Source organism: Oryctolagus cuniculus, chromosome 8 (genome assembly GCF_051225735.1).
Source record: "Oryctolagus cuniculus isolate XC-2025 breed Fujian yellow rabbit chromosome 8, ASM5122573v1, whole genome shotgun sequence".
NCBI classification, from domain to species: Eukaryota; Metazoa; Chordata; class Mammalia; order Lagomorpha; family Leporidae; genus Oryctolagus; species Oryctolagus cuniculus.
In genome coordinates this window covers 82025292-82051168 of record NC_142874.1, presented here as the reverse complement: position 1 = coordinate 82051168, position 25877 = coordinate 82025292, and the positions used below count along the sequence as shown (strand labels likewise).

The window sequence follows — 25877 nt, the reverse complement described above, 5'->3', positions numbered from 1 at the left end:
ATGCTCCCCTCCACATCCTCCCACCGGGAGACCTCATTATACCTCCAGCAGGAAGGAGGGAGGGAGGAGTAGGGAAGGAGGCTGGAAGGTGGCAGGCTCAGGGCTTCTCCACTCTGTCTGCACATGGCAGTCTCCTGGGGATCATTCAAAAGAAACTGATGCTTGGGTACATTCCCAGAGATTCTGCTCTAACTAGTCTGGGGTGCCAACTGGGCATCTGGATTTTTCAAAAGTCCCCTCAAGGGATTCTAATTCAAAGCTAAGGTTTTCCCCTAACAGACAAGAAACATGACTGGAATTCTCCAGGCAAGTATGACAGAATCAGAAAGAGGAGAAATAAATTAAGAATACCTTCTGGGTAGGGGAGGTGGTGGCAGCATTGTGTCATGGTGAGTTAAGCCTCCGCTCTGACACCAGCATCCCATATTGGAGTGCCACTGGTTCGAGTCCTGGCTGCTTGGCTTCCAATTCAGCTCCCTGCTTATGTACCTGGGAAGGCAGAGAACAGCCCAAGTAATTGAGCACCTGAACCCATGAGGGAGACCACAATGGAGTCCCTGGCTCCTTGATTTCAGCTTGGATCAGACCCAGCTGTTGCAGCCCATTTGGAGCATGAGCTAGCACCACTAAGATTGCTCTCACTCACTCTCCATTGCTCTGCCTTTCAAACAAAGAAATCATTTAGAAGAATGCTTTTAGAAAAATCATTACATTGATGCATCATGGAATTTCAAAGGGAGAATGAGGACAGGAGAGGACAGTTCAGGGAGTTAAGAGGTAAAAAGGCCAGCAAGTTGTGTGGATGTTCTGGAAGGTTGCAGAGGTGTTGAAGCCAGGCTACAGAGGAAAGGAGCTGGAAGAACAGGAGGTGAATATCGGAGAACCGGATGCTTGACTTGAGTTGGGAGTTGAGATGCTGGGGTCTGACTGAACACAGGAGCAGGCAACTGAGGTTGGGTGTTGTCTTCATCTGTTTCTTATTGCTGTAACTGATTACCACAACCTGGGTAACCTATGAAGACAAAAAGTATTCATCTCATGGTTCCAGAGGCCCAAGGTAAGGAGCTACATCTGGTGAGGTCTTCTTGCTGGTGGGAACTCTGCACAATCCAAGGCAGTGCAGGGTATCCCATGGGGAGGCAGGACATGCTCCTCTTCACAAAAAGCCACAGTCCCACTGGATTAGGGTCCACCCTTATGATCTCATTCAACTTAATTACTTCTCAAGGGTCCCACTTCCAAATACCATGGCCAGATTAAGTTTCTACCCTCTTCATACCTCACAATGGGGATTACATTGCAGCATTAGCTGGGGAGATTCAAGCCATAGCTGGTGTAAAGCAAGAGCATTGGAGAGAAGGAGATCGTGGGCAAAGGAGACCAGCGTGCTGGATGAATCATCAGTACGGACATTAAAATGACCAGAAATGAAGACCTGAGTCATGATGGCCATAGTAGCCTGGGTTCCAGAGACAGGAAGACAAGCAGATCTACAGTTCCCAGGGACGGTGAAGTTAAGGGGATTCCAGCTGGGTGTTTGTCTATTTTGCTACTGCTCTTTTTCCTTTAACAGGTAGCCAATTTCATCTAGGTAGATTTTTTTTTTATTTGATAGATAAAGTTAGTGAGAGAGAGAGAGAGAGAGAGAAAAGTCTTCCTTCCATTGGTTCACCCCCCAAATGGCTGCTGTGGCCAGAGCTACGTCTATCCAAAGCCAGGAGCCAGGTGCTTCCTCCTGGTCTCCCATGCGGGTGCAGGGCCCAAGCACTTGGGCCATCCCCCACTGCCTTCCCGGGCCACAACAGAGAGCTGGACTGCAAGAGGAGCAACCAGGACTAGAACCCAGCGCCCATATGGGATGCCGACACCGCAGGCAGAGGATTAACCAAGTGAACCATGGCACCGCCCCTCTAGGTAGATTTGAGAGAGGGTGAGAATAAGGTACTGAGGCAGAGAAAAGGCTTACTACTAATTTTCCCATACTGATTCACCGTTGGTAAAATTAAGAAAAGGCCAATGAAATGTTTACCATGAGACCTGCGACACATGCATTATGAAATTCCATATCTTTCTTGTTACTCTCACACATGCAGTGCATGCACAAATATGGATGCCGTGCTTGGTCTTCTCTGAGATTGCGTACTCCAGTTTGTTTATAAGGGTCTGCTCTTACTTTGCTTTTATTGTTGATGAAGAACTGTGCAGGCACGGATCACTTTTCATGTGTTTATTCTGCTAATTCCTCACCTCGGGACATTTCCCTTCCATTCCATCTTTCCCTGCTTTCCCCCAATCTTCCAATTTGCTATGCAGCAATAATTTCCCTTCACACTGCTCCTGCCAGATGGCTTTGGTTCTCTGCCCCCTCACCAAGCCCCCCAAGAGAACAGCTGCCATTGTCATTGCTGTGAACACATCGCGGCTTTGAACCCATAGCTGCGACCCAAGCTGGATGCTCAGCATCGGGATGGGCCTGGCGCTCATGCAAGGAACCATGAAAATAGCACACACTTTGCCTTGCTGCTGTTTAGCGAAAGCCCTTAGAAAAGGCTCTTTAGCATTTTTCCAATCATCTGTTTATCCAAATCTCATTGCAGAGTTTAATTCCTTTACCACCTGAATCAGCCTCCTAACCATGAAGTTCCCTTTGAGGCTTGAACTCAATTAGAACCCCACATTTCCTACACTGAAAATCGATGTGATAAAACGACTGTCTGGGGTGTGTGTGTGTGTGTGCACACATTGGTGACTCTGTCTCTTTTGAAACCCAGCATGTTCTCTTATACACATCCACATTTTTTTATGTAAAACATGAGCACTCAATGAGAAACATAACGATTTGGTGGCTGCTGGCAAAATCTTCCTGTAAGTCAGCCTCTGAGCGGAGGAGTAACTTTGCTGTTCATCTTTGATGCTGAGACACACCCGGTCGGTCCTGGCACTGAAATTCTGTTATTGTGACACTGCCTGAGAAGATCATATTTTTGAGGACTGTATGATGACCGGTTAGCCTTCGGCCTAAAAAAACACAAAAAGACCCCTGAATCCAGTTCCCTGTAGACCAATATGCATTTCAAAGGCACGGCCCGTGTAGTCAGTGGGTTAGGGTTTTTGTGTTGTTTTCTTTTTCTTTCTGTTTGGGGGGGGGGGGTGGGGCGGGGAAAGGAGAGGGGGCTCTCTTTCATGTTAATCGAATTGTGCACAACCCAGGCACTTTTCACCGCGCAGGGAAACGTTCTCTTCGGCGGCCCTTCCCTACCACACGCTCGGGCCTCCTGTCACTCCTCGCCTGCTGTGGTCCTGACGAGCGCACATTTCAAGGAGATTCCCAGGAAGGGGCCGTATTCGGCTTTGCTGCCCAGGAATGCGCTAGCCCCTCACTTGGCAGCGAATGAAAGTGGGTATTAGTTTCTCAGAGGGCCAGGAGGGACACGCGAGAGGGGCCTCAAGCATGATACATCTCCCCCCCTCCCCGCCCGGCCCCCGCCCCGAAAGCCTCATGGAGCGCTCAGCACGCCTGCGAGAGGAGAAAATGAAAAGCAAGCAGAGCTTCTCCAGAGTTGACTTCTCCGCATTTTGCTTCGTTCGGTTTTGGAGAGAGATGCGAGAGGTTTGCCCTCCCCCCCGCCCCCCGCGAACGAACGGAGTTAAATTATGCAGCTCCGAAGACGCCAGGCCCTCTAGAAGGGATGCTCCGTTTAGATTTTCCACAATGCTATTCAAGTGCTTATTTTCCTCCTGAAGAGACACAAACAGATGCAAACTTCTGTAAACACTTTAGAAATGAATTCAGCGAGTTTGGCCTCTCAGCAGTGCTCAATAGCTGACAGAAAAATGTCTAATTAGTGCAAGTGGAAATAATAGGGCCACTTGGATTCCTTCCATACTCCTCCAAGTCTACTTTTCCAAGGCGCTCAAAGGCCCTTTTGTGTGGCAGGTCACCCTCTCTCAGGCTTTTGTGAGGCAATCTATTAAGAGGAGAAGGGGGAAAAATAGATTAGGCGACGTTCCGCGCTCAAATACAGGGGGTGTGCGTGCGGGACGCAGAGCGGCGTGTTCGCGGCATCAGTGTACAGGTGCGTAGGGAGGAATTCCTCCGAGAGCCCCAGCGGAGAGCCGCGCGCCTGTGAGCTGAGAGCCCCTCGCTGTCACCATCCAGCTTCCTTGGGCTACAGAGCCTGCCCCTGTTCCATTTTATGTCTCTGTATCTGCTAACATCAATCATCAGAGTTAACGAAGCAAAGGGAGCGATTAAAAGAAAGGAGAGGGCCGAGATAAGCCTCACAGATGTTACATGTATGACCCATTATTTCTGCCTTCCTCTATTGAAAATCCCACTAAAAGTTACTTTGAGAGCCTGTCTTGGCCTGTTGAACTTTTGTCACACACAAGAGTGGGATGAATGGCTGATTTCTTTTCCTACTTATTTTCATAGTGTGGGGAGCAACTCGGACTAGACTAAGTTACTCGAATTAAGACTTACTCTATGCATCGGCTCTCCCACAATATGGCGCTGAGAAGGGAGTAAGCAGCTTCTACACAGCTGCCTCTGGCCAATTTGATTGACTGAGCTGCAGGAGCTGATCTTGCTCCTGATTGGAGGAGAGCAGCGAACTCGGCGTGTGGGTAGCAGAGTTGGGATTGGTGGAAGAGGACTATAAAGGAGGAGAGAGACAACATGCACCAGGAACATCTAAGGGGAACACCTGAGGAACATCTGAGCAGCCCCCGAGAGAGCCGGCCAGTGGTGTGCCGCTCCCCCGCGGAAGTGGGGAAAGTGGCAGGGGGAACCGCCCTTCCACGGAGGTGGAAGGGTCGGTAGCCAACCCGGGAAGAACCAGCAGCAAACCCGGGGAGGGCCGAGCAGACAAAAGAACAGCACAGGGTCCTATGTCGTTCCTCCGCGAAGAGGGGGAGCGACATAATGGTGCCGTGACTCGGATAGGAAACGTATGCAGGGTTTAGTGTCGTTCCTCCACGAAGAGGGGGAGCCACACATAGTATTCCATGTCAACTATTAAACATTCACAACCTGCCAAGCTTTATTGCTGAGCATTTAAACTCTTATTTATTTATTTAAAAGGCAGAGAGAGAAAAGAAAAGAAAGAGAAAGGAAGGAAGGAAGAAAGAGAGAGAAAGAAAGAGATCGCCTATCCACTGGTTCACTCCCCAAATGCCGTCGATAGTCAGGACTGGAACATGCCAAAGCAAGGAGCTAGGAACGCGGTCCAGGTCTCCAAATGGTGGCAGGTACACAACTACTTGATCCATCACCTTTTGGCTCACAACACGCTCTTTAGCAGGAAATTGGAATTCGAAGTGGAGCTGGGACTGAAACCCAAGCACTCCAATATGGGATTTGGGCATCCCACACAGCATTTTACTACTGCACCAAGTGCGCACCTTCATGCTGGACATTCAACCTGAGTTTCCTCTAATCATGAGACAATGCTACAAATAGACATCATCCACAGGCCATGATGAGGTCGTTGAAAGCAGAGAGATCAAGTAATTTGCCATGGCCAATAAATGGTGGAACTAGGAAACATGCTCAGGAATTTGTTTTCATTTCAGACATTATTATTTTTTTTCATCTCTAAAAGTTTCATTTGGGTAATTTTGTGTATCTCCAATGTCTCTACTTTGTATCCTTAATTTTTACTCAACCTTCTTGAACATGTAAATTATAGCTCTAATGCAGTCATTCTGGGATAACTTTTTATAGATTTCCTTTTCTGTGCAATATGAGCTTCTTTCATGCCTAGTAACTTTTGATTTGTATCTTTCACCTTACTGGATGCTGGATGTTTTGTGTCTTATAAATTCTTCAGCTTTGTTCTGCAACTCAATTGATTCAAGAAATAGTTTAGTTCTTTCAAAGCTTATTTCTAGGAGCACTATCAGTTAAGCTGCCACTTGGGACACCCACATGCCATGCCGAAGTGCCGGTTTCAGTCCCATCTACTCTGCCTCCAATCCAGCTTCCTGTTAATGCACCTGAGAAGGCAGTGGGTGATGCCCCAAATACACAGGTCCCAGACATGCATGTGGGAGACCCAGATAGAGTTCTGGGCACCTGGCTTCAGCCTGGTCAGGCCCCAACTATTGGGGGCATCTGGAAAGTAAACCAACAAATGAAAGATCTCTCTCTCTCTCTCTCTCTGTCCACTCTGTCACTCAGCCTTTCAAATACATACTTGCATCTTTTTTAAAAAGTGTACTTTTAAGCTTTCAGAGTTGGACAAGAGCAAACTTACTGTAAGGCTACTTTGTCTCACCAAAAGCAACATCTTCCAAGTATTTTACCCCATGCCTTGTGGGTAACAAGAGTTCCCATTCAGGCTGCTGGAAACAAGCTGCTTCAGGTCTGAGGATGGGCTCCTCTGATCATTTCGGGGTGCGGGGGTCTCTGCCAGCTTTGCTTGGCTTTCTTCCATGTGTGAGGTAATCAGTATTCTGCAGATGCTGAGTGGAACCTCTGCAGATCTCTGAACTTGCATTGCATGGCTCTTTCCATCTGGTACTCTGCCATGTGAGCTCTGCTATCATCACCTCCCCAGATGTCAAGAAGCTCCAATTCCCCCACTCAGGGAGGCCACAGCAGGTCCTGTGGGACTTACAAGGCTTGCTGCAGCTCAGTGAAAGGATAGGCTAACTGGAGTAATTCCTAACTCACCACCAAGTCATCATTTGCTCTCATAGCACTAAATTCCAAAGCATTGAATTTGGAGGCCATATCCTGGAAAGTTTTCCTTCCTTTCTCTTATTTTTAAATACATAACAAGAACACTCTTTTCATTTGGAATTTTTTTTTTTGACAAGCAGAGTGGACAGTGAGAGAGAGAGAGAGAGAGAGAAAGGTCTTCCTTTGCCGTTGGTTCATCCTCCAATGGCCGCTGCAGCCGGCACGCTGCAGTCGGCGCACCACGCTGATCTGAAGGCAGGAGCCAGGTGCTTCTCCTGGTCTTCCATGGGGTGCAGGGCCCAAGCACTTGGGCCATCCTCCACTGCACTCCTGGGCCACAGCAGAGAGCTGGCCTGGAAGAGGGGCAACTGGGACAGAATCCGGTGCCCCAACTGGGACTAGAACCCAGTGTGCTGGCGCCACAAGGTGGAGGATTAGCCTATTGAGCTGCAGCACCGGCCTGGAATTTGTTTTTATTTGTCTTTTTTCTTAGTGTTGTCATCATAATGAAGGATACTGTGTCCCTAGAGCTACTATTGGGTTCAATAATGAGTTCAGTCCTAGCTCCAAAGACTGAGATTCCACTTCTCAGATCAGGCACTGCTCCAGATTGCCTTGATCCAATCATAGGGGAAAGCAGAAGACACAATGACCCTCAAGAGACTTGTGTGCCTTAAGGGTTGGCAAAGATGTGGAGAGAATAGAACCCTGTGCACTTTTAGTGGGAAACAGTATGGAGGTTCCTCAAAAAATTAAAAATTAAGTTTCATATAATCTGTCAATTCCACTTCTTTTTTACTAATTTTTTAAAAGATTTATTTTATTTATTTGAAAGGCAGAGTTAAAGAGAGAGAGGAAGATACAGAAAGAGAGGTCTTCCATCCACTGGTTCACTACCCAAATGGCAGCAACAGCTGGAGCTGGACCAGGCCAAAGCCAGGAGCTTCATCTGGTCTCCCACATGGGTACAGGGGCCCAAGGATTTGGCCATCTTTTGCTGCTTTCCCAGGTGCATTAGCAAGGAATTGGATTGGAAGTTGAGCAGCTGGGACTCAACTAGTGCCCATAAGGGGTGCTGACGTTGCAGGGGGCAGCTTAACCCATAAGGCCACTATGCCAGCCCTAGAAATTCCACTTCTGAGAATATACCTCAAATCAGGTATCAAAGAGATCTCTGCATTTGTATGTTCATAGTAGCATCATTCACAATAGCCTAAGCGCAACCAAATGTCAAGCAAACCAAATATCAATCAACAGATGAGTGGATAAACAAAATGTGGTTTATACACACAATGGAATAGTATCCAACTTTAAAATGAAAGGAAATCCTGTAGTAGCATGCTACAGTATGGGTAAACATTGAAGATAACAATCTAAATGAAGTAAACCAGTTACAAAAAGACCAATACTTTAGGGTTCCATGTACATGAGGGGTCTAAAGTAGTTAAATTCATAGAAATAGGAAGTAGAATGGTGGCTTCTTGGAGCTGGTAGGAGGGAAGAGAGCAGATTACTGTTTAATGGGTATACTGTTTCAAATTTGCAAAATACAAAGTTCTGAAGCTCTGTTTCTTAACAATGTAAATATACTTAACACTACTGACCTGTATATTTAAAAATGGTTAACAGAAATAATCTCATGTTATGTACTACTTTGAAAAAAAAAAATTTTACTTACTCTGACAGTGGCAGAGACTGCAAGTTCTGAAGATAGCAGCTGAAGTTACAAGGCAACATATATTTAGGTGCCCCTAGCATTGAAAAGACACTCGCTCAGAGACTGGCCTTATTAGTCAGAGCAGACCACACATAACACCATAAACTTGCTTTTCCATCTTTGAGTTTATATTTAAGAAATGCCAGTTGATATGACTGAAACTTGTGTTTTTCAGATTGATAGTTTATTTAACAAAGCTCAAAAAGAGTTTTGAGCACTTCAACAGGCTTTTTTTTTTTTTTTTTTGGTTGAAAGGAACAGAAGCTAACTCAAGTCAACTAATAAAAAGGTGTTATGAAGATAGGTCAAAAAAAGAGACATGTAACTCTAAGAACAGAATTGTGAAAAACTGGATTTGGACCCTTCTTTCTGTTGTCCATATATGTGGCTTAGCCACACTCCACTTTCTGGTTCTTTCCATTCTGAAACAACAGGATCAGCACGGGAGATCCAGGTCCAGACGCCCACAAGCTCACACTCCTTGTTTTGCTCACTGTGAACGAGGAAAGCAAATTCTTTCTATATTTATTAGTTTGTATTGATGAATTAATTGTTATTAGATTATTTACTTTTATTGATGCACAATAATTGTACATATTTATGGGGTATAATGTAATATTTTAATACATGCATGCATTTAATGATCAAATTAAAATAATTGGTATCCATCACTTCATTTGATAATAACTATAGACAGAATTAAAAAGGAGTGAATGCTGAATTCATTTTTTAAGCCAGACCACAGAGCCATGGGACCAGATATCAGTGACTTCTCTGCTATCAGGATGGCCTTGATCTTGCAGGGGCAGTGGAGAAAGGTGTCAAGACAAATTAGCACAACACCTTCTACTTCAAAGACAGGAGCTGGCGGTTTTGAATACCTCCAAAAAGCAATTTTTAATGTCAACATCTTTGGGAATATACAATAAATCATACCTCTCTCTCCTGGATTATGAGCAAATTGAGAAACAAAACAAAAGTTAGGCAAACAATAAAGTAAGGATTACCTTTCAATTCTGATAAAGGGTAGGAAGATAGAGTTTCCAATTAGAGCTTAGGGAATCTGCCAGTTAGGCAGACTTCTCCATCCAGTCACAAGAATTATTTGGTCTAGCAGAACACCCCAGATAGGGTGACTTATTAGATTTATGGAACATCGCTTCTTGGCCTTTTGGCTAAGATCAAGTGTAGATTTATGAAACAGAAGAACAGCAAAGAATCTGTATTTCCTTACAGAGGTAGGCAACTTTTTCTTCCAAGGGCCATTTGAATATTTATGACTCATTTGCAGGCCATACAAAATTATCAACTTAAAAATTGGCCTGTTGTAGATTTATTTTTTTTAAATCTGTGGGGTTTCTTTAAGATTTATTTGTTTACTTGAGAGGCAGAGTTACAGACAGAGAGAGAGAGAGAGAGAGAGAGAGAGAGAGGTCTTCCAACCATTGGTTCACTCCCCAAATGGCTGCAATGGCTGGAGTTGGGCCAATCCAAACCCAGGAGCCAGGAGTTTCTTCCAGGTCTCCTATGTGGATTCAGGGGCCTAAGCACTTGGGCCATCTTCCACTGCTTTCCCAAGCCATTACCAGGGAGCTGGATTGGGAGTGGAGCAGCCAGGACTCAAACTAGTGCCCATATGAGATGCCAGCACTGCAGATGGAAGCTTAAGCTACTAGGCCATGGGGCTGTCTTGAGTTTCAAGCCCTACCTGTGGTTGCCTTGGGAGGCTCAGACCAAATGATTTTGCAGACCTTATACAGCATTTGGGATGGACGTTCCCAATCTCTGTGAGTTTAAACAGTTTGTTCCCAAGAAAAAATTAAAAAGGGGCAGGTGGGGGAATAGTAAAGCTATGCATGCCCAGTTGATTGTTCTTGAAATTACTCATTAGATGACTCATTCTGCCTCCCACGGAGCAGAATGAATAAGTCAGAGAGGCCAGGAGTGCTCCAGATATTGAGCTTCCTTCACAGTGTAGGAAACATCGAGAGGAGAAAAGCAATGTTTCCCTCTGTTGCACTAAGAACAAAGATTGATTTAGAACAAAAATATTAACCCAGATGCAAGTTTTCTTACTTAGTGAACATGTTGATAGTGTAAATAGAAGTCTGAACAAGTTAAGAAAGCATCAGTTTGCAAAGAGAAGGGCCATTGGTAGGTGTTACCTCTTTCAAGAACACTGTAAATGTAAATCTTATGTTAAATATCCAATGCTGTAGATGACCAAATAACAAAAGAATTAAAAAATATAAGCCAGAAATCAAATCATGCGAATGAATACCATAGGCAGAATCCTGGAATGGGTGACATGTAAAAGTTTAGGTCAAGCTCTCTTAGAGATATGTAAGTATCTCACTGAAACGCTGAAAGAGCTGTTCCATGCAGATTTTGAAAAGCAGAAACTACTGGCTCTCACTGAGAACGTAGGTCTCCTGTTTTGAGTTTGCTAAGTTAAACCACATTTAGATCAGTTAGTGCCGCAACACTGATAGCATGCATGGTGTTGGCTGGCGTAGCTATGAGCATCAGGTCACTGATTTCCCGCTCCTGAAGCTCTCCTCATTCAGGATAGTAACAAGGGGTGTGAGCATGAAGCGTCTGAGCCTGGATCTCCTGCACTTCAGCCCTTGCTGTCAGTCGCAGGTCCTGTGACCTAGGGCACTTCCCTTAATGCCTCTGAGTCTCAGGTTTCCCTTCTGCAAAATGGGGATAGTAATAGAACCTGCCTCTCAGAATTGCTGGGAGGACTGAGAGAATTCATGCATATAAAGCACAGCACTGCCTGGCATCATTTTGCCCAGTACTTACACACTTACGTACATAATATCGTAGGTCATGTGGTGAAGCAAGCAGTGCGTAGTGTGGTGATGTGGTGGTAGGAAAAGGGGCGATGCTTACAACACTTTCTAGGCTTCATCTGTGCATGAGCCTGCTTCATTCAGGTAAGCATATGAGGAAAATGCTGTTGGGTAATAAGTTCACTTGAACTGCTAGCTGTATGGTAGAACCAAGGTCTCACAGACAAAAGCTGATGATTTGTTGCATAAAAAGTTGTCTTGTTTTTATGTTTCTCACTCTTTGTGTTAAACTTCCATTTTGTGCCTGTGTTATTCTTTCTCTTCTTTTATTCATCAACTGAACATGATTAAACTAATTTAGAATGCTATCTAAAATCCTGTATTTCTTAATTAAAGCGTAGTTAACAAGTGAAGCACATGTTATAGACTGGGGTGGAGAATTCTCCTAGATGTAATGAAGAGTGAAAGAAGAAAGCATCAGAACAATACATCTAGCGTGATCTCAGTTATGAGAAAGGGAGAGAGAGGGAAAGAGAGGAAAAAGGAGAGGGGAAGAGAGAGAGGAGAGGGAGAGAGAAACAGAGAGGGGACTCAACGAAGGCTGGGAGAAGGCAAAGCAAGGCAAGGAGTCAATTCCTGTCTAAGTCTAAAGGTACTTCAAAATTGAAGACAAACGGAAGTCAAAGATAGTGTTACTCTGATGTAAAAATTTTTGAAAGCCATGCATAAGTTTTCCGATATATGCATTTTCCATCAAATATTGAAGACTCCCCATATAGATAAAAGGATAGAAGAGGTTGTGAAAGGACGGATCCCAAACCATCATGTAGGTGAATGGGAATAAAATTGGGGTAAGAAAGGGAAGAAAAAGATAAGGAATAGGGAAACTATGGGTGCTTTGAATTTCACCCTGTAAGCTTTCACGTTGGAACTTTTAAGCACAAGAAATGGGCACTTAACCCTTGTATACTTTTAGAAATGGAATGGGGAAGACAGGAGGAAGGAAATAATATTTTATCCCACAACTGATTTGGACTTTTCCTAGGGCTTTTCCTATTTTTTTTCCTTTGCCTTAGTCACCTAATAAAGCACATTTCTCCTGCTAGCTATAGGCTTGGTGGGGCTCTTGGACTGCAAATACCTAAAAGCCAGAGGAGGGTGCTGGGCCTGCCAGCACCCTGCTCGGCTCACGGTGCTGTCTGCCTGTTGCTGCAGGCGGCCCTGCGCGCCTCCATCCTAGCCCGGGACTGTGCCACCGCCTCGGCCATCGTGTTCCTCACCGACCGCTTCCTGTATGGGCTGGACGTCTCCGGGAAGCTGCTGCAGGTCGCCAAAGGCCTGCACAGGTTGCAGCCCACCACGCCCATCGCCCCGCAGGTGGTTATTCGCAGAGCCCGAATCTCCGTCAACTCAGGTAAGCTCCCTCCGCGTGGGGGCCTGCCCTGGGCGGGAAGGCCGCGGGCACCCGGCCCCGCGTGCCAGCTCGCCGCGCCCGGGATCCCCGCCCCCGCGCCCTTCCACCCGCCTCTTCGCCCGCACAAAGGCCCTGGCATAAAGGGTTTCAGAGCCAAAGGCAGGAGAGAAAATTGTGAAAGGGTGTGGAAAATACTAATTGGAGCTTTTGTCTTCTCACAAATCAGTCCTGCTGCTTTCAAACAGGGGCATCTGAATTGCTATACTTCGGAGCAAGAGCTTTTAAAAAGCAGATTAGAATTCTACTATTTTCTCCTCGCTCTCCTGTCTCCTTTGCAAAGGCCACTTGACTAAGCGCACAATGGAGCTGACAACCCCACTGCAGTAATTTGAGGGGTTTTTTCATCACTCTGAACACCGGTACAGTACCTGATTAGGTCTTAAAGTCTCTTCCCCACCCCCTTTTCCTGTCACTTTGAGTGAAAGGAAAAATGAGGCTGACATTCGAGTTAAGACGTGGTGTGGCAGGGGGCTGGAGGGGAGCGGGGTCTGTTCTGTATTACAGCGAAGTCCGCTTCCCGGGAATTCTGGGATTCTTTAAAGGACGGATAACCGTTAGTTTTCGAGAAGTGTACCCTGCTATTCTCATTCCCAACAGTGGAAGACCCAAAAATGCAAAGGGAGGGCAAGTTCCCTCTTCCCGAAGCAGGCCTGGCTCGGCTTGGCTCGTGTGTTGATTGGGTTTAGTCCTTGCTGTTATTTGAATAATTCTGGTCTTTAAGCGGGTGGGGATCTCCTTTCTTCATCTCCTTTGAAAAGGAGCTCTGCGGACTGCACTAACTAGGACAATCGCTGAATGCAGAGAGGCACAGAGATGAAAGGGCCTGGAGAACCGGGCTTTGGGAGGCTCACGTTTCAAAAGCCCATGCTCATTCACTTGTGGCAATTGTGGCTGCGCCTCCTTGTTTGCTTTTCTAGAGTAGCTGTAGGGAGACAGACTTGAACCTGGGAAAAGCCCGCTTTTTTTTAGATGACTCTAATAGCGTTTATAATGCTTGGAACCGGAGTGGAAACTAACAACTGAGGAGTGAAAACTAACAACTGAGGTTCCTTCTGATTGTATTGGATGGAATGACACGTGAGCAGAGCGTAGGAGGCAAGGGGCGGGGAGACAGAATGGTGAGAGCTGGCATGGCCAGGCAGATTCTAATATCAGCTCTCAGCAATAGAATTTGGAGCAGAGTCAGTGTGGCATGGTTTGTGACATACAGGATCGCTGTGGTGTGGCATGGAGCTGAGCTCACAGGATAAGCAGGTGTCGTCACAGCTTAGCTCTTTCTTAACACAGCCCAACTCATCTTTCAGGTTTCCTTTGGCTGGTTGCTTGGTTTTGTTTTGTGTCTCTCGTGTTTCTCATGGCGTTTTTTCTCCTGGTAAGGAGTAGGCCCTCCTGCCATCATGGACAGTAGGCTACTTAGCTGTTGTCATATGTCTAAGATAAAGGCCCTGGATCTCGTTACCAAAGAGTTGAGGTTGGCTGTTCCACATGAAGAGGAGCACAGTCGCAGAGAGCAATCTTTTATATGTAAAATCTCTGCTCCCAAACATCTCTGGAGCCCTCGCCTACACTGAGTGTCTCAGAGAGAATGGGGCAGGGGTCATAGATGGGGTAAGGCAGGAGTGTAAGTAGGAGGTAAGAGTAGGGGTGAGGAAAGAAGTACAGGAGAGGTGGCTCTCTTGGAGAGGAGAAATGAGGGGCTGTATTCTAAGGTTGAGGAAAAGGCATACAGATAACAAGAGAGGCCAGCATAGTCTCACCATCACCCTCTTTGATCCAGCACTTTCTAGTCTTCACCCATTCCAAAGGACCAAGCATTCAACATGGTGAGATGTCAGAGGCAATTGATTATTTAAATAAAAAAAGACCTGCTTGGGGCTGGCACTGTGGCATAGCAGATTAAGCCGCCACCTGCAGTGCCTGCATTCCATATGGACACCGGTTTGAGACCTGGCTGCTCCACTTCTGATTCAACTCTCTGCTAGGGCCTGGGAAAGCAGTGGAAGATGGCCCAAGTCCTTGGGCCCCTGTGGGAGACCCGGAAGAAGCTCCAGGCTCCTGGCTTTGGATCGGCCCACCATCTTCTTCACTCATGCCGTATTGTCCCCCTGTGCATTGCCTTTTATGGGAACCATTGAACGTTTAAATTTTGATGAAGTTTTGGAGTAGCTGAAGCCATTCCCAAACAAAAACCAGCCAGTAAGAGTGCAGGTATGTTCCAAAACTTGGGGTGATGTGTGGGAGACCTGGAAGGAGCTCCCGGCTTTGGATCAGCACAGCTTCGGCAGTTGCCGCCATCTGGGCAATGAACCAGCAGATGAAAGCTCTCTCTCTCTCTCTCTCTCTCTCTCTCTCTCTCTGCCTCTGTCTCTGTCTCTGTCTCTGTCTCTCTGTAACTCCGCCTGTAACACCCCACAGATGCAGCCCTTCAGAGGTTGCCAGGTCTAAGATTCACTTCATATAATTTGGAGCAATAATAATGTTAGCTCTTATTATCATTATCTCGAAGACAGGGCTGTGTTTGATTCATCACCGCATCTCCAACTCTTAGCACAGCCCTTGGCACAACTCACTTGTTTATTTGGATGAATGACAACTCTTTATTGAGTATCTTCTATGTGCCAATTAGTGTCAGAGGTTCGTGGGACAGAGAAGTGGACAAAATGGAAAAAGAAACCTACTGCCTTATATTTTACATTCTACTGGAGAAGATAAGCAATAAGTACATGTGTCATATGCACAGAAGTTAAGTATCCTACACCCAAAATGCTTGGGACTAGAAGTATTTCAGATTTCAGATTTTTTGGAGTTTTGGAAAAATTTGTATTTACATAATGAGATTGCTTGGGTGTGGAACAAACTGTAAACCCAAATCCATTTCTGTATCGTAGACACCTTATCCACATGGGCTGCAGGTAATTTCATGCAATATATTTCATGCACCTGCATTTTGACTGCAACTCATGCACCTGCATTCTGACTGCAACTCATCACATAAGGTCAAATGTGGACTTTTCCACTTGTGACATTATGCCGGCATTTACAAAGCTTTAGATTTTGGAACATTTTGGATTTTTGTATTAGAGATGCTCATCTCATAGTTAGTTCTTACGGCAGTAAATGCCAAGGATCTCTGCCAAAAATAGGGCAGAGAAAGTTAAGGGTGTGGGGTGGAGGTGCCCCTGTTTTAGCTACTATTTGATTCAAAAACAAACCACCCCAAAACTTAGTAGCCTAAGAAAACAATTTATTTTTTTAAAGATTTATTTTTATTTATTTGGAAGACAGAGTTATAGAGAGAGGTATAGACATAAATAGAGGTCTTCCATCCCGATTTACTCCCCCAGATGGCCATAACAACCGGAGCTGTGCCGATCCAAAGCCAGGAGCTAATAGCTTCTTCCAGGTCTTCCACGTGGGTGCAGGGGCTCAAGGACTTGGGCCATCTTCTACTGCTTTCCCAGGCCATAGCAGAGAGCTAGACCGAAAGAGGAGAAGCCAGGACTAGAACCGGCGCCCATATGGGATGCTGGCACTTCAGGCCAGGGCTTTAACCCGCTGTGCCACAGCTCCGGTCCCTAAGAAAACAATTTAATCATTGTTCAAGTTCTGGTCACAACAATTCACATCCTTGCCACACACAGATACTTTTACTCCCCTGTCATCCCATAAAAGGGTCTCATCCTCTGAATCAGGTCTGAGAACTGATAAGTCTTCTCAGATGTTGCTTCTGCCATAGAGACTAATGAACTAGAAGACAAGTTATCTACCCTCCGACACAAGCAGTATGCAATGCAAAGATGACTTCCGAAGGCACTTTTGTTCTAAAGGAGTCATTGCATCCATGCTAATTGAAGTGCAGCCAGCCATATATCCCAAGTCTTCCTCCTCCATGGACAGAGAATGTTCCTTGTTTAGGGCTCATCTCTTCTCTTTGAGAGTGATTCTCTTAATCTATTGGACTTGTTCTCTGAGTCATTCTGTTTTTTTTTTTTTATTAGACATTTTTTAGCAAAATATCTCAGCCTACTTCATGCCCACAGAAAGTTGGATTTTCACAAGTCTCTTCATTTTGGATGATCTTTGATCTTCTGAGAACAAGATGATGTAATCCCATCAGAACACTTGATAGCTCTTTGATGTAATTAAGTTAGACAATGCCTGTAATTATCTCTGAGTTCCACTTTGAGCTCTGCCAATCATGGGGCAATGGGGGAGCCAGTGCTGTGGTGTAGCAGGTTAAGCCATGACCTGCAATGCTGGCATCCCATATGAGCACTGGTTCAAGTTCCGGTTGCTCCACTTCTGATCCAGCTTCCTACTAATGTGCTTGAGAAAAGCAGCAGAAGATGGCCCAAGTCCTTGGGCTCCTGCACTCATGTGGGAGACCTGGAAGAAGCTCCAGGCTCCTGGCTTCAGATCAGCCCAGCTTTGGCCATTGAGGCCATTTGGGGAGTGAACCAGTGGATGGAAGAGCTCTCTTATTTCTCTCTCTCTCTCTCTCTCTCTCTCTCTGACTTTCAAATAAATAAATCTTTTTTAAAAAGGGTAACATTGAATAGCACCCTTAGGAGCTCATTTGCCTGGTTAGGCAGGAAGGTGTGAGGTCTTAACAAAGAGTCTTACAGCCACACCTTTGAATTGATCTTGAACCTGAGGCCACATTTTCCTAACAGTGCCCTGAATTTAACTTTTGCTTCCAGTTTTTGGTTTATTTTGAGATTGTCTTACTGCCTCATGAGACTATTCTGGGCCTTCCATGCAATGCTCTCCTCTAAATCCTGCTTTAAAAGATAAAGTAATTCACTCCTTTCATCTCTGTTTCTCTACTTTTCCCTAGGTAACTAAAAGGTCCTGTTGGTACTTCCAGCAATATCCTGGGCATCCCTTAGCTACATAGGCAAGTTCATTGGTTATTTTTCCTATAATTCCACATGATTTCTGGAGACCATATTGCCCAACTTTCAACCACAATATCAAGGTGCTTGGAAATATTTGTGAAAACTGAATTTAAATGTACATTTATTTTTGGCACAAAAAATTTTGAAATCTATGCATACAAGGAATATTCAAGAAGTTCATGAAAATGCATATTATGAGAAAAATATGCATACATTTCAAAAAATATTTGCGCTCAGACACATTTATCTTTTATTTCCTTTCCCAGGAACTATTTGAAATGCCCTTGTACAATGTGTATTACTTTCCTCCAATTTCCAGTAACAATTTCTTCACTGCCTTTCAGTCTCCTGAGCACTCGTGCAGTCACTAAGTTTCTGTAGCAGTGGTTCTCCAATTTCAAGTGCCTGATTTCTGTTATGTGCTCCTCTGTTACAAGCCGCTTCACACTTAAAAATAATTATTATGTCCTTTTTAAAAAACTTTTTAATAACTTAAAAATAATTTATTATGTCCTTTTTAAAAAACATTTATTTATTTATTTATTTGAAAGAGTTATACAGAGAGAAGAGAGGCAGAGAGAAAGAGACAGAGACAGAGAGGTCTTCCATCCTCTGGTTCCTCCCCAATTATTCCCATATTGGAGTTGGCTCTAAACTAGCCAGGAGCCAGGAGCTTCTTCTGGGTCTCCCACATGGGTACAGGAGCCCAAGGACTTGGGCCATCTGCTACTGCTTTCCCAGACCATAGCAGAGAGCTGGATTGGAAATGGAGCAGCCAGATCTTGAACTGCACCCATATGGGATACCGGCACTGCAGGTGGCAGTTTTACCCATTACACCACAGTGCCGGCCCCTATTATGCCTTATAATTTTGTAGTAATGTCAGCTGGAAAAGTGGGACAACTAGAAAATCCAAAATGATCTCATTCTCCCAGCAGGCCTCTGGTGTTGGCTTTCAGCTAAGCCCTCAGCAGGGACCATCAGGTGAGGACCTCAGTTCTCCTCTTAGGTGGCTGCTTTGCCTTTCTCACAGCATTGGCCTAGAATCTAGGATGTGAATGGAGAAGTTCTGAAGCTCTCAGAACCTAGACTAGAAACATACACACTGTCACTTCTACCACAGTCTGCTGGTACCAGCAACAGTGTTAGTTCTGGCTAAAGGAGAGGAAAAATAAACTCCAGATTCCACTTGTTTCATTTCATTTCATGGAGAAAGAAAATAAAAAGAGAAAGAGAGCTACCACCTGTTGATTCATACCCCAAATGCCTGCAACAGCCAGAGCTGGGCCAGAGATAGAGCTAGGAAATAGGAATCAAGTCCAGGTCTCCCATGTGGGTGATAGAAACCAAACTACTTGAGCTAGCACCACCTCATCCCAGGGCCTGCATTAGCAGGAAACTAGAGTGGAGAGCCAGAGTTGGGGGCTGAACTCAGATAATCCTGTGTAGGATGCAGCTACCTCAACTACTAGGTCAAATGCTAGCCTCTAGATTTCACTCTAGATGGAGGAGTGGCAAAGTCACACTGCGAAAGACCTCACTGGGAGAAAGATATTGCTATGAGCTCCTTGGGTCTTCCACAGATAAGATGCATGTCTGTGTGTCTTGGTAAACAGCAACATGGCATGAAGAACAATGTAAACTTTGGACATATTTGGGATAAAAGAACTCAAGGCTGAAATAATTTTAAGTACAAAGATCCTGATGTGGGAACAAGCCTGGCAGGTTCAAAGGACTGTGAAGAGGCCACTCTGACTGAAGGGGGGGGGGGGGCTGAGGAAGAGGAAAAAATAGTTGGAAATGTTGTCAAAGAAGTCCCAGGAGCCAGATCCTGTGGGGCTTAGAGGTTTAGAGAGATGATTAAAATAATGAATTACTGAGTTTGCCACATAGGGAAAACAGCTGACCATAGATTAGGCCCCATCCTAAGTGGTAGTAACCAAGTATGTGAAAAATGTTAGAAAGAACCCTCCTCCAACCCCTACCCCCAAATCCCTTTGGGACAATGCTGCAGATAGTTCTGTTCATAGGCAACTCTGTTTTACCTCTGGAGATGGAGCTTTTACAGAGAGGAGACACTGCTGTACAGTACGCATTAGAAAGCTATACAACTTCCACCTTACCTTACCAACTCCTAAAAACTGCATCTTTCCTCTTCAGTTTTATCTGTGATAGATGATTGATGTTTTAAAGATTTAGTTACTTGCTTGAAAAGCAGAAAGGGGGAGAGAGAGAGAGAGGTCTTCCACCCTGTGTTTCACTCCCCAAATGATCGCAATGGCCAGGGCTGGGCCAGGACAAAGCCAGGAGCCAGGAGCTTCTTCCAGGTCTCCCACGTGGGTGCAGAGGCCCAAGCACTTGGACCATCTTCTACTGCTTTCCCAAGTACATTAGCAGGGAGCTGGATTGGAAGTGGAGCACTGGGACTTAAACCATTGCCATAAGAGATGCTGGTGTCGCGGAGGAGGCTTAACCTGCTACAGCACAGCACCCTCCCTGATGATTGATTTTTAAGTTTCAACTAGAATGCTTCCTAGAGAAATTATGTTGCCTGCTACAAAGCATTGATCTTAGAGCATGAACTACTTGCAGTACTTGTACAGTTCACAACTAATCATGTGACATTTGGTTGTTTCTTTCCAGGGAAGCTCTTAAAAGCAGAGTATATCCTGAGCAGTCTAATAAGCAACAATGGAGCAACGGGTAGGTACTTCCATACTGCACAATGGCCTTTACCCTCATCCGTCTCCAAGTGCTCATTCACAGCAACTTCAAACCTGATGGTTACACTACATCCACTGTTCCCAAAACTAGCTGGAGCTAGCTCTGATGAATGAAGTGGCTCTGGTCCAATGGTTCACTTCTCTGTGTCTGTTTTCTCTAACTTAGAACAAAAATATAAGGTGTAATAGTTCCCTGTTTCATTGGAGAGGATGGTAAGTGTTAAGGAATGGAACTTGGTGGTTCTCAGATAAGGCACAGTAGCAGCATTGTTAAAAAATGGGAATGACCAGCTCTCTGCTGTGGCCCGGGAGTGCCCAAGTGCTTGGGCCCTGTACCTACAAGGGAGACCAGGAGAAACACCTGGCTCCTGGCTACGTATCAGCGCGGTGCTGATTCACACCATTGGGGTGTGAACCAACAGTAAAAGGAAGACCTTTCTCTCTGTCTCTCTCTCTCACTGTCCACTCTGCCTGTCAAAAAAAAAATTGGGAATGAAAGCCTCTGAGTGAGGGCTGACACTGTGGGGGGTTAAAGCCACAGCCTGCAGCATCAGCATCCTATTTGGGTGCTGGTTCAAGTCCCAGCTGTTCCACTTCCTATCCAGCTTCCTGCTAATGCACCTGGTAAAACAGCAGAAGATGGCCCAAGTTCTAGGGGTCCCATACCCACATAAGAGACCTGGAAGAAGCTTCCTGCTCTAGGCCTCGGCCTGACCCAGTCCGGGTTACTGTAGCCATTTGAAGTGAACCAACAGATGGAAGATTTCTCTCTGTCTCTCCTCTCTCCTCTCTCTCTCTCCCTCTCCCTCTCCCTCTTCCTCTCTCCCTCTCCCTCTCCCTCTCCCTCTCCCTCTCACTCTTCCTCTCTCCCTCTCCCTCTCCCTCTCTCAATTACTCTGCCTTTCAAATAAATAAATAAACCTTTAAAACAAAAAGCCTCTGAGTGTAGGAGAGTGTGCTATGGCTCTATATAGTGATATGGTATAGAATATTAATTTTATCATGCCAAGAATGTTAAGAAAAAGTCATTTTGATAAGGGTTGCCTTTCTATATCTAATCAGGCATGAAAGAAAGTCCAGTTTTCCAAAATGTTGAGCACAATTTCCCACAAGATATTGTTCACTACTTTTAAGCTTCATGTGCTTGGACTTCTGGTTGCAAGCTCCCTGAAACTTACCGATATTTTCAGTGAGGAGCCACTTGGGAAAATGTAACCATACACCCCCATTTGTGGCTACACTTGCTGCCTTCTACATGCTGTGCACACATACTCTGATGAAAAGCCAGGACAAAAGCAGAGAGGGTGATGAGACAGAGAGTGAGCAAGGAAGGGCAATGTAGCATGTGACTCTATTTTTGATGTTTGCTCCCTGGCAGCTTTCAGGTCCCAGCCTTCCTCCGCCCTTTATGCTACACACCAGACAAAGTGATTTAAAAGAAAAAAAAATCCACCCCAGCCCAACACTCGGAAAGCTTTACCTTGTTCCCACTGCCCAATCGCAATAAAAGCCAAACTGTCCACCACACCCTCCACTCAAGTCAAATGGACCAGCTTGTCTTTCCTGCTCACCCTAGAAAGTCTCATTATGGGAGTAATGAATCCTTTCATAATCTATTGCTTCAAGTATGGAGTCACCAACTCCAGTATGCAAAGGTGGGTGGGATTGAGCCCGTCCTCAAGGCAACCACCAGACAAGGGGTAATACTGTGGGCAAATGAATCGGGGAAGGCCTTTGAGGCAATAGCATTGAAGCTGGAACTGGGAGGAGCTGGCCCTTTCGGGAGCCAGAGGAAAGGTCTGTGCCCAGCAGGAGTAGGAGTAAGTGCAGGTGATTTAGAGAACACACAGGAAGCCAGCATGGACAGCACGCGGTATGAAGGAGAGTTGGAGGCCAGACAGGACTCTGTTTCTTCAGCACCTTGGAGGCCACAGGTTGGGTCCTTTTCCAGATATGGAGATGAGACACTCTCTAAGAATGGTACTGTGTGTGCTTGTGAAAACAGCTCTCTATGAGTAGGCTGTCTCTTTGCTAATTCCACACAATTCTATTTTTCTTGTTTGTTTCCAGGTACCTGGCAGTACAGCAGTGAAAGTGACAAGATCCTGGTGCAGTCAGTCTGTATACAGATCAGAGGGCAAATTCTGCAAAAGCTAGGTACCAGAATTGGACATCCCTTCCCCCAAGGCCCATTTCCAAAGTCTGGCTGTGAGATTTTACTGTAAAGGTGTCTTACTTACCATGGCTGGCTCAACGTTGCTGATTCCCACTCTCCCTAATTTCCTCCTCAAAAAGAGAATGACACTTAATACCCTAGGAGTGTTATAAATATTAATAAAACAAAATGCTTTTCTACTGAGTATTGTTAGAGAAATTTATCGTTTGACGCAGTGGCTGTTAACCTTAGGGTTGTCAGTATTGTGTCTAGCTTCTGACTGTTCAGTAGGACCCCATGTGGTATGGTGACATCTTGCTCTAAACCCACCATAACACCAAATTTGTGCATTCCTTGGAGTATCCATGAGCTTTCCAAGCAAACTTTCAAAACTAAATTATTCCTTAATGAAGTGCAGACTAAAGAGTTTGAAAAAGTTTGATAGAAGATGATAACTATTAATCTTATAAATAGTAGAGATAACTATTTCTACATAATACATACTATAAAGAAAATACATAATTATCCTCTTTCCCAGTGAAATAGGAAAACTATTAAACAAGTTGGGAAAAGATTGCTGCATCAACCTTATCAAGCCTCAAGTTTTCCCAACAGGAGACAATGAATTTTCTTTCTGAATTAGTTTTCAAAGGTATTTTTTAACACAGGAACAGAGACTAGCAGTTTCTCCCCCAACTTCTTCCCTACCCTTTTGTTTGTTTGTTTGTTTTTTCAGGGATGTGGTATGAAGCAGCAGAATTGATATGGGCCTCAATCGTAGGCTATATGACGCTTCCCCAGCCAGATAAAAAGGTGGTCTAGTATTTCTTTCTCTCCTTCCCTATATCTGTCCTTGGGTGATTATTAGCTCCCTACAGCACCAGATTATCATGTATCAAGTTCATCTGTGCTATTTTAATTTATTCTCCCTGGTCCTAGGAACGGAAGCAAATAATAGTTTCCCTCTGTGTCATGCTGTATCTTTGTGTCCTGACATATATTTAGAGCTTCCATAATCATTCATAACTGTCTATTTATATATTTGTTTCTACTGGTCCATTCATGTATTTTATTATAATGTTAAACCTCTATCTGATCCCATAACAAAATCTAGATGACCAAGTTGATTATATATGAAATAACTTTTCCTGAAGTCGAATGGGCCAAGACTTCAATTAATTGTTTCTGTGGCATCTTGATTGAAGAAATCAAGAAGCATCATTTACTTTCCTCTTTGAAATTTCCATTTTCTGTGATTCTGTGGATATGTTTTCATCCTTCTCTGAAGCATGAGGTTATTACAGGTAGAATGTGATGTGAGAACTCTTCCTCAGGCCAATGATTCAGGCCTGCAGTGTGGGCAAGTTAGTGTGGATTTCCCAGTGAAACTCAAGCAGGAAATAGCTGTCTTTATATTAGATCCATGTGACTCAAGAAGTAATGATCTAACCAATCCTTGTGGAATCCAGTTTAAAAGTATTTCTCGGTGGGGAGGGTCTTGTGGAGCAACAATTACGATGCCTCTTGGGACACCCGCATCACATGTGGGAATACCTGGGTTCAAGACCCCACTCTGCTTCTGATTCAGCTTCCCACTAAAATGCACCCTGGGAGGCATCAGGTGATGGTTCAAGTAGTTGGGTCTTTGACAGTCATGTTGGGGACCTAGTTCTAAGCTCTTGGCTTCAGCCTGGCCCAGCCCCAGCCATTGCTGGCATTTGGGATAGGAACCAGTGGCTGGAAGCTCATTCAATCACTTGCTCTCTCTGTCTCTTTCTCTGCCTTTCAAATAAATAAAAGTAAATAAAACTTTTTTTTAAAAAAAAGAAGCATTTCTAGTATCATAGTAATAATTATAGGCAAATGGTTCCTATGCAGAGTTAAGCATTGTCTCTGGGCCATGAGAGGAGAGCCGTGATTAACCTGAACTCCCCCTCGGTGGCTTGTTTGTGTTTTCCTTACAGGGCATTTCTACATCACTAGGCATACTGGCAGACATCTTTGTTTCCATGAGCAAGAAAGATTATGAACAGTTTAAAAACAACCCACAAATTAACCTGGTAATTATCATTTCTCAAAAATATGATGCAGGGGGCATCACCTGGAAAACTGTTGCCATCATTTCTGGTGGGTGGGTAGTCAGGGAGCAGTGTCTCGCTTACACATGAGTGTGAGTGATCCTGGGGCTGGTACCTGTGTGGTCCTCTTTGGCTTCAGTATCCCAGCACCTAGCACAGTGTCGAACACACAGTGGGTGCTCAGGTGTTTCCTGTGAATGAATGAATGGAGAGCATTAAAGTCATTCTGAGACCCATTTACTTCCTTTGAAACTTTCACAAAATTCAGCTTCCAAACTTGGGCCATCTCAATGATTATTTTAAAGCTTCAGTCACCATCTGTCCAGACCAAAGCATCAGGCACTTGTTCCAGGCTCTTCAACAGTGAAGATAACTAATATATATATATCACTTTTCAATTCAAAAGATATGTGTCCAGCCACCCAAAACTCCATGAGGTAGGTATAGCAGAACATACTCTTCCCATTTTAGAGAAAAATAAACTGAGGTCCAGAGAAATGAAGTAATCTCTGCAGTTGACCAACCAGTAAGAAAGAATTGGGAGCAGAATCAAGTCTCTGACGGGTCTAGTTCATTGCAGACATTAAACTGTTCCCCACTTGGAATTGAAATAGTGATTTTTGCTGTTATCATCTATAGAATCATTTTTATTCAACATCCGAACTGACCATAGCAACCACACTCAATACTCACTTGCTACTGGTAAGATGACTCTTAGTAAGGTGTTGCTGTTCTGTCAGACCAAAGCAGAAAAAGGGTGGTAACCTTGTTTGTTGATGTTGACATGATAGATAAAATTTTTCTGGTCCTGGCTGACTCCTTCTCATATCATTTTTCTATGGAAGATTTATCACTATCTCAAATAATATGCATTTTACTGATTTTATGTGTTAACTGATCCCTGCCCCCTAGTAAAACAGTGAAATCATAGCTGGGTTACTTTCTGCTATCTCCCCAAATCTAGAACAGTGCTTAGAACATGGAAATATTCACTATATATTTCTAGAATGAATAAATTAATCCTGAATACTGTGAAACCATCAATTAAAAGTCACTTGGCCGCCGGCGCTGCGGCTCACTAGGCTAATCCTCCGCCTGCGGCGCCGCCACCCCGGGGTTCTAGTCCCGGTTGGGGTGCCGGATTCTGTCCCGGTTGCCCCTCTTCAAGGCCACCTCTCTGCTGTGGCCAGGGAGTGCAGTGGAGGATGGCCCGAGTGCTTGGGCCCTGCACCCCATGGGAGACCAGGAGAAGCATCTGGCTCCTGCCATCGGATCAGTGCGGTGCGCCGGCCGCAGCGTGCCAGCCACGGCGGCCATTGGAGGGTGAACCAACGGTAAAGGAAGACCTT

The 25877-nt window shown here is 44.9% G+C and overlaps 1 protein-coding gene across 7 annotated transcripts in view; it reads left to right on the top strand.

Moving 5' to 3' along the window:
- Nucleotides 1–25877, top strand: part of ALPK1 (alpha kinase 1) — a 177325-nt gene that overhangs the window by 133027 nt on the left and 18421 nt on the right. For 4 of the 7 annotated variants that reach the window (XR_011378302.2, XM_089302927.1, XM_070047741.2 and 1 more), the window contains 5 exons: nt 12416–12614; nt 20216–20275; nt 22366–22452; nt 23187–23263; nt 24415–24510. Coding sequence is in view for 5 of the 7 variants with exons in the window: in XM_089302927.1 (XP_089159053.1) it covers nt 12416–12614; nt 20216–20275; nt 22366–22452; nt 23187–23263; nt 24415–24510 (519 nt within the window). In the remaining 2 variants the exon portion in view is untranslated. The remainder of the gene's footprint in view (nt 1–12415; nt 12615–20215; nt 20276–22365; nt 22453–23186; nt 23264–24414; nt 24511–25877) is intronic. The other 3 variants (XR_016212297.1, XM_089302929.1, XM_089302928.1) reach the window with 1 other exon arrangement.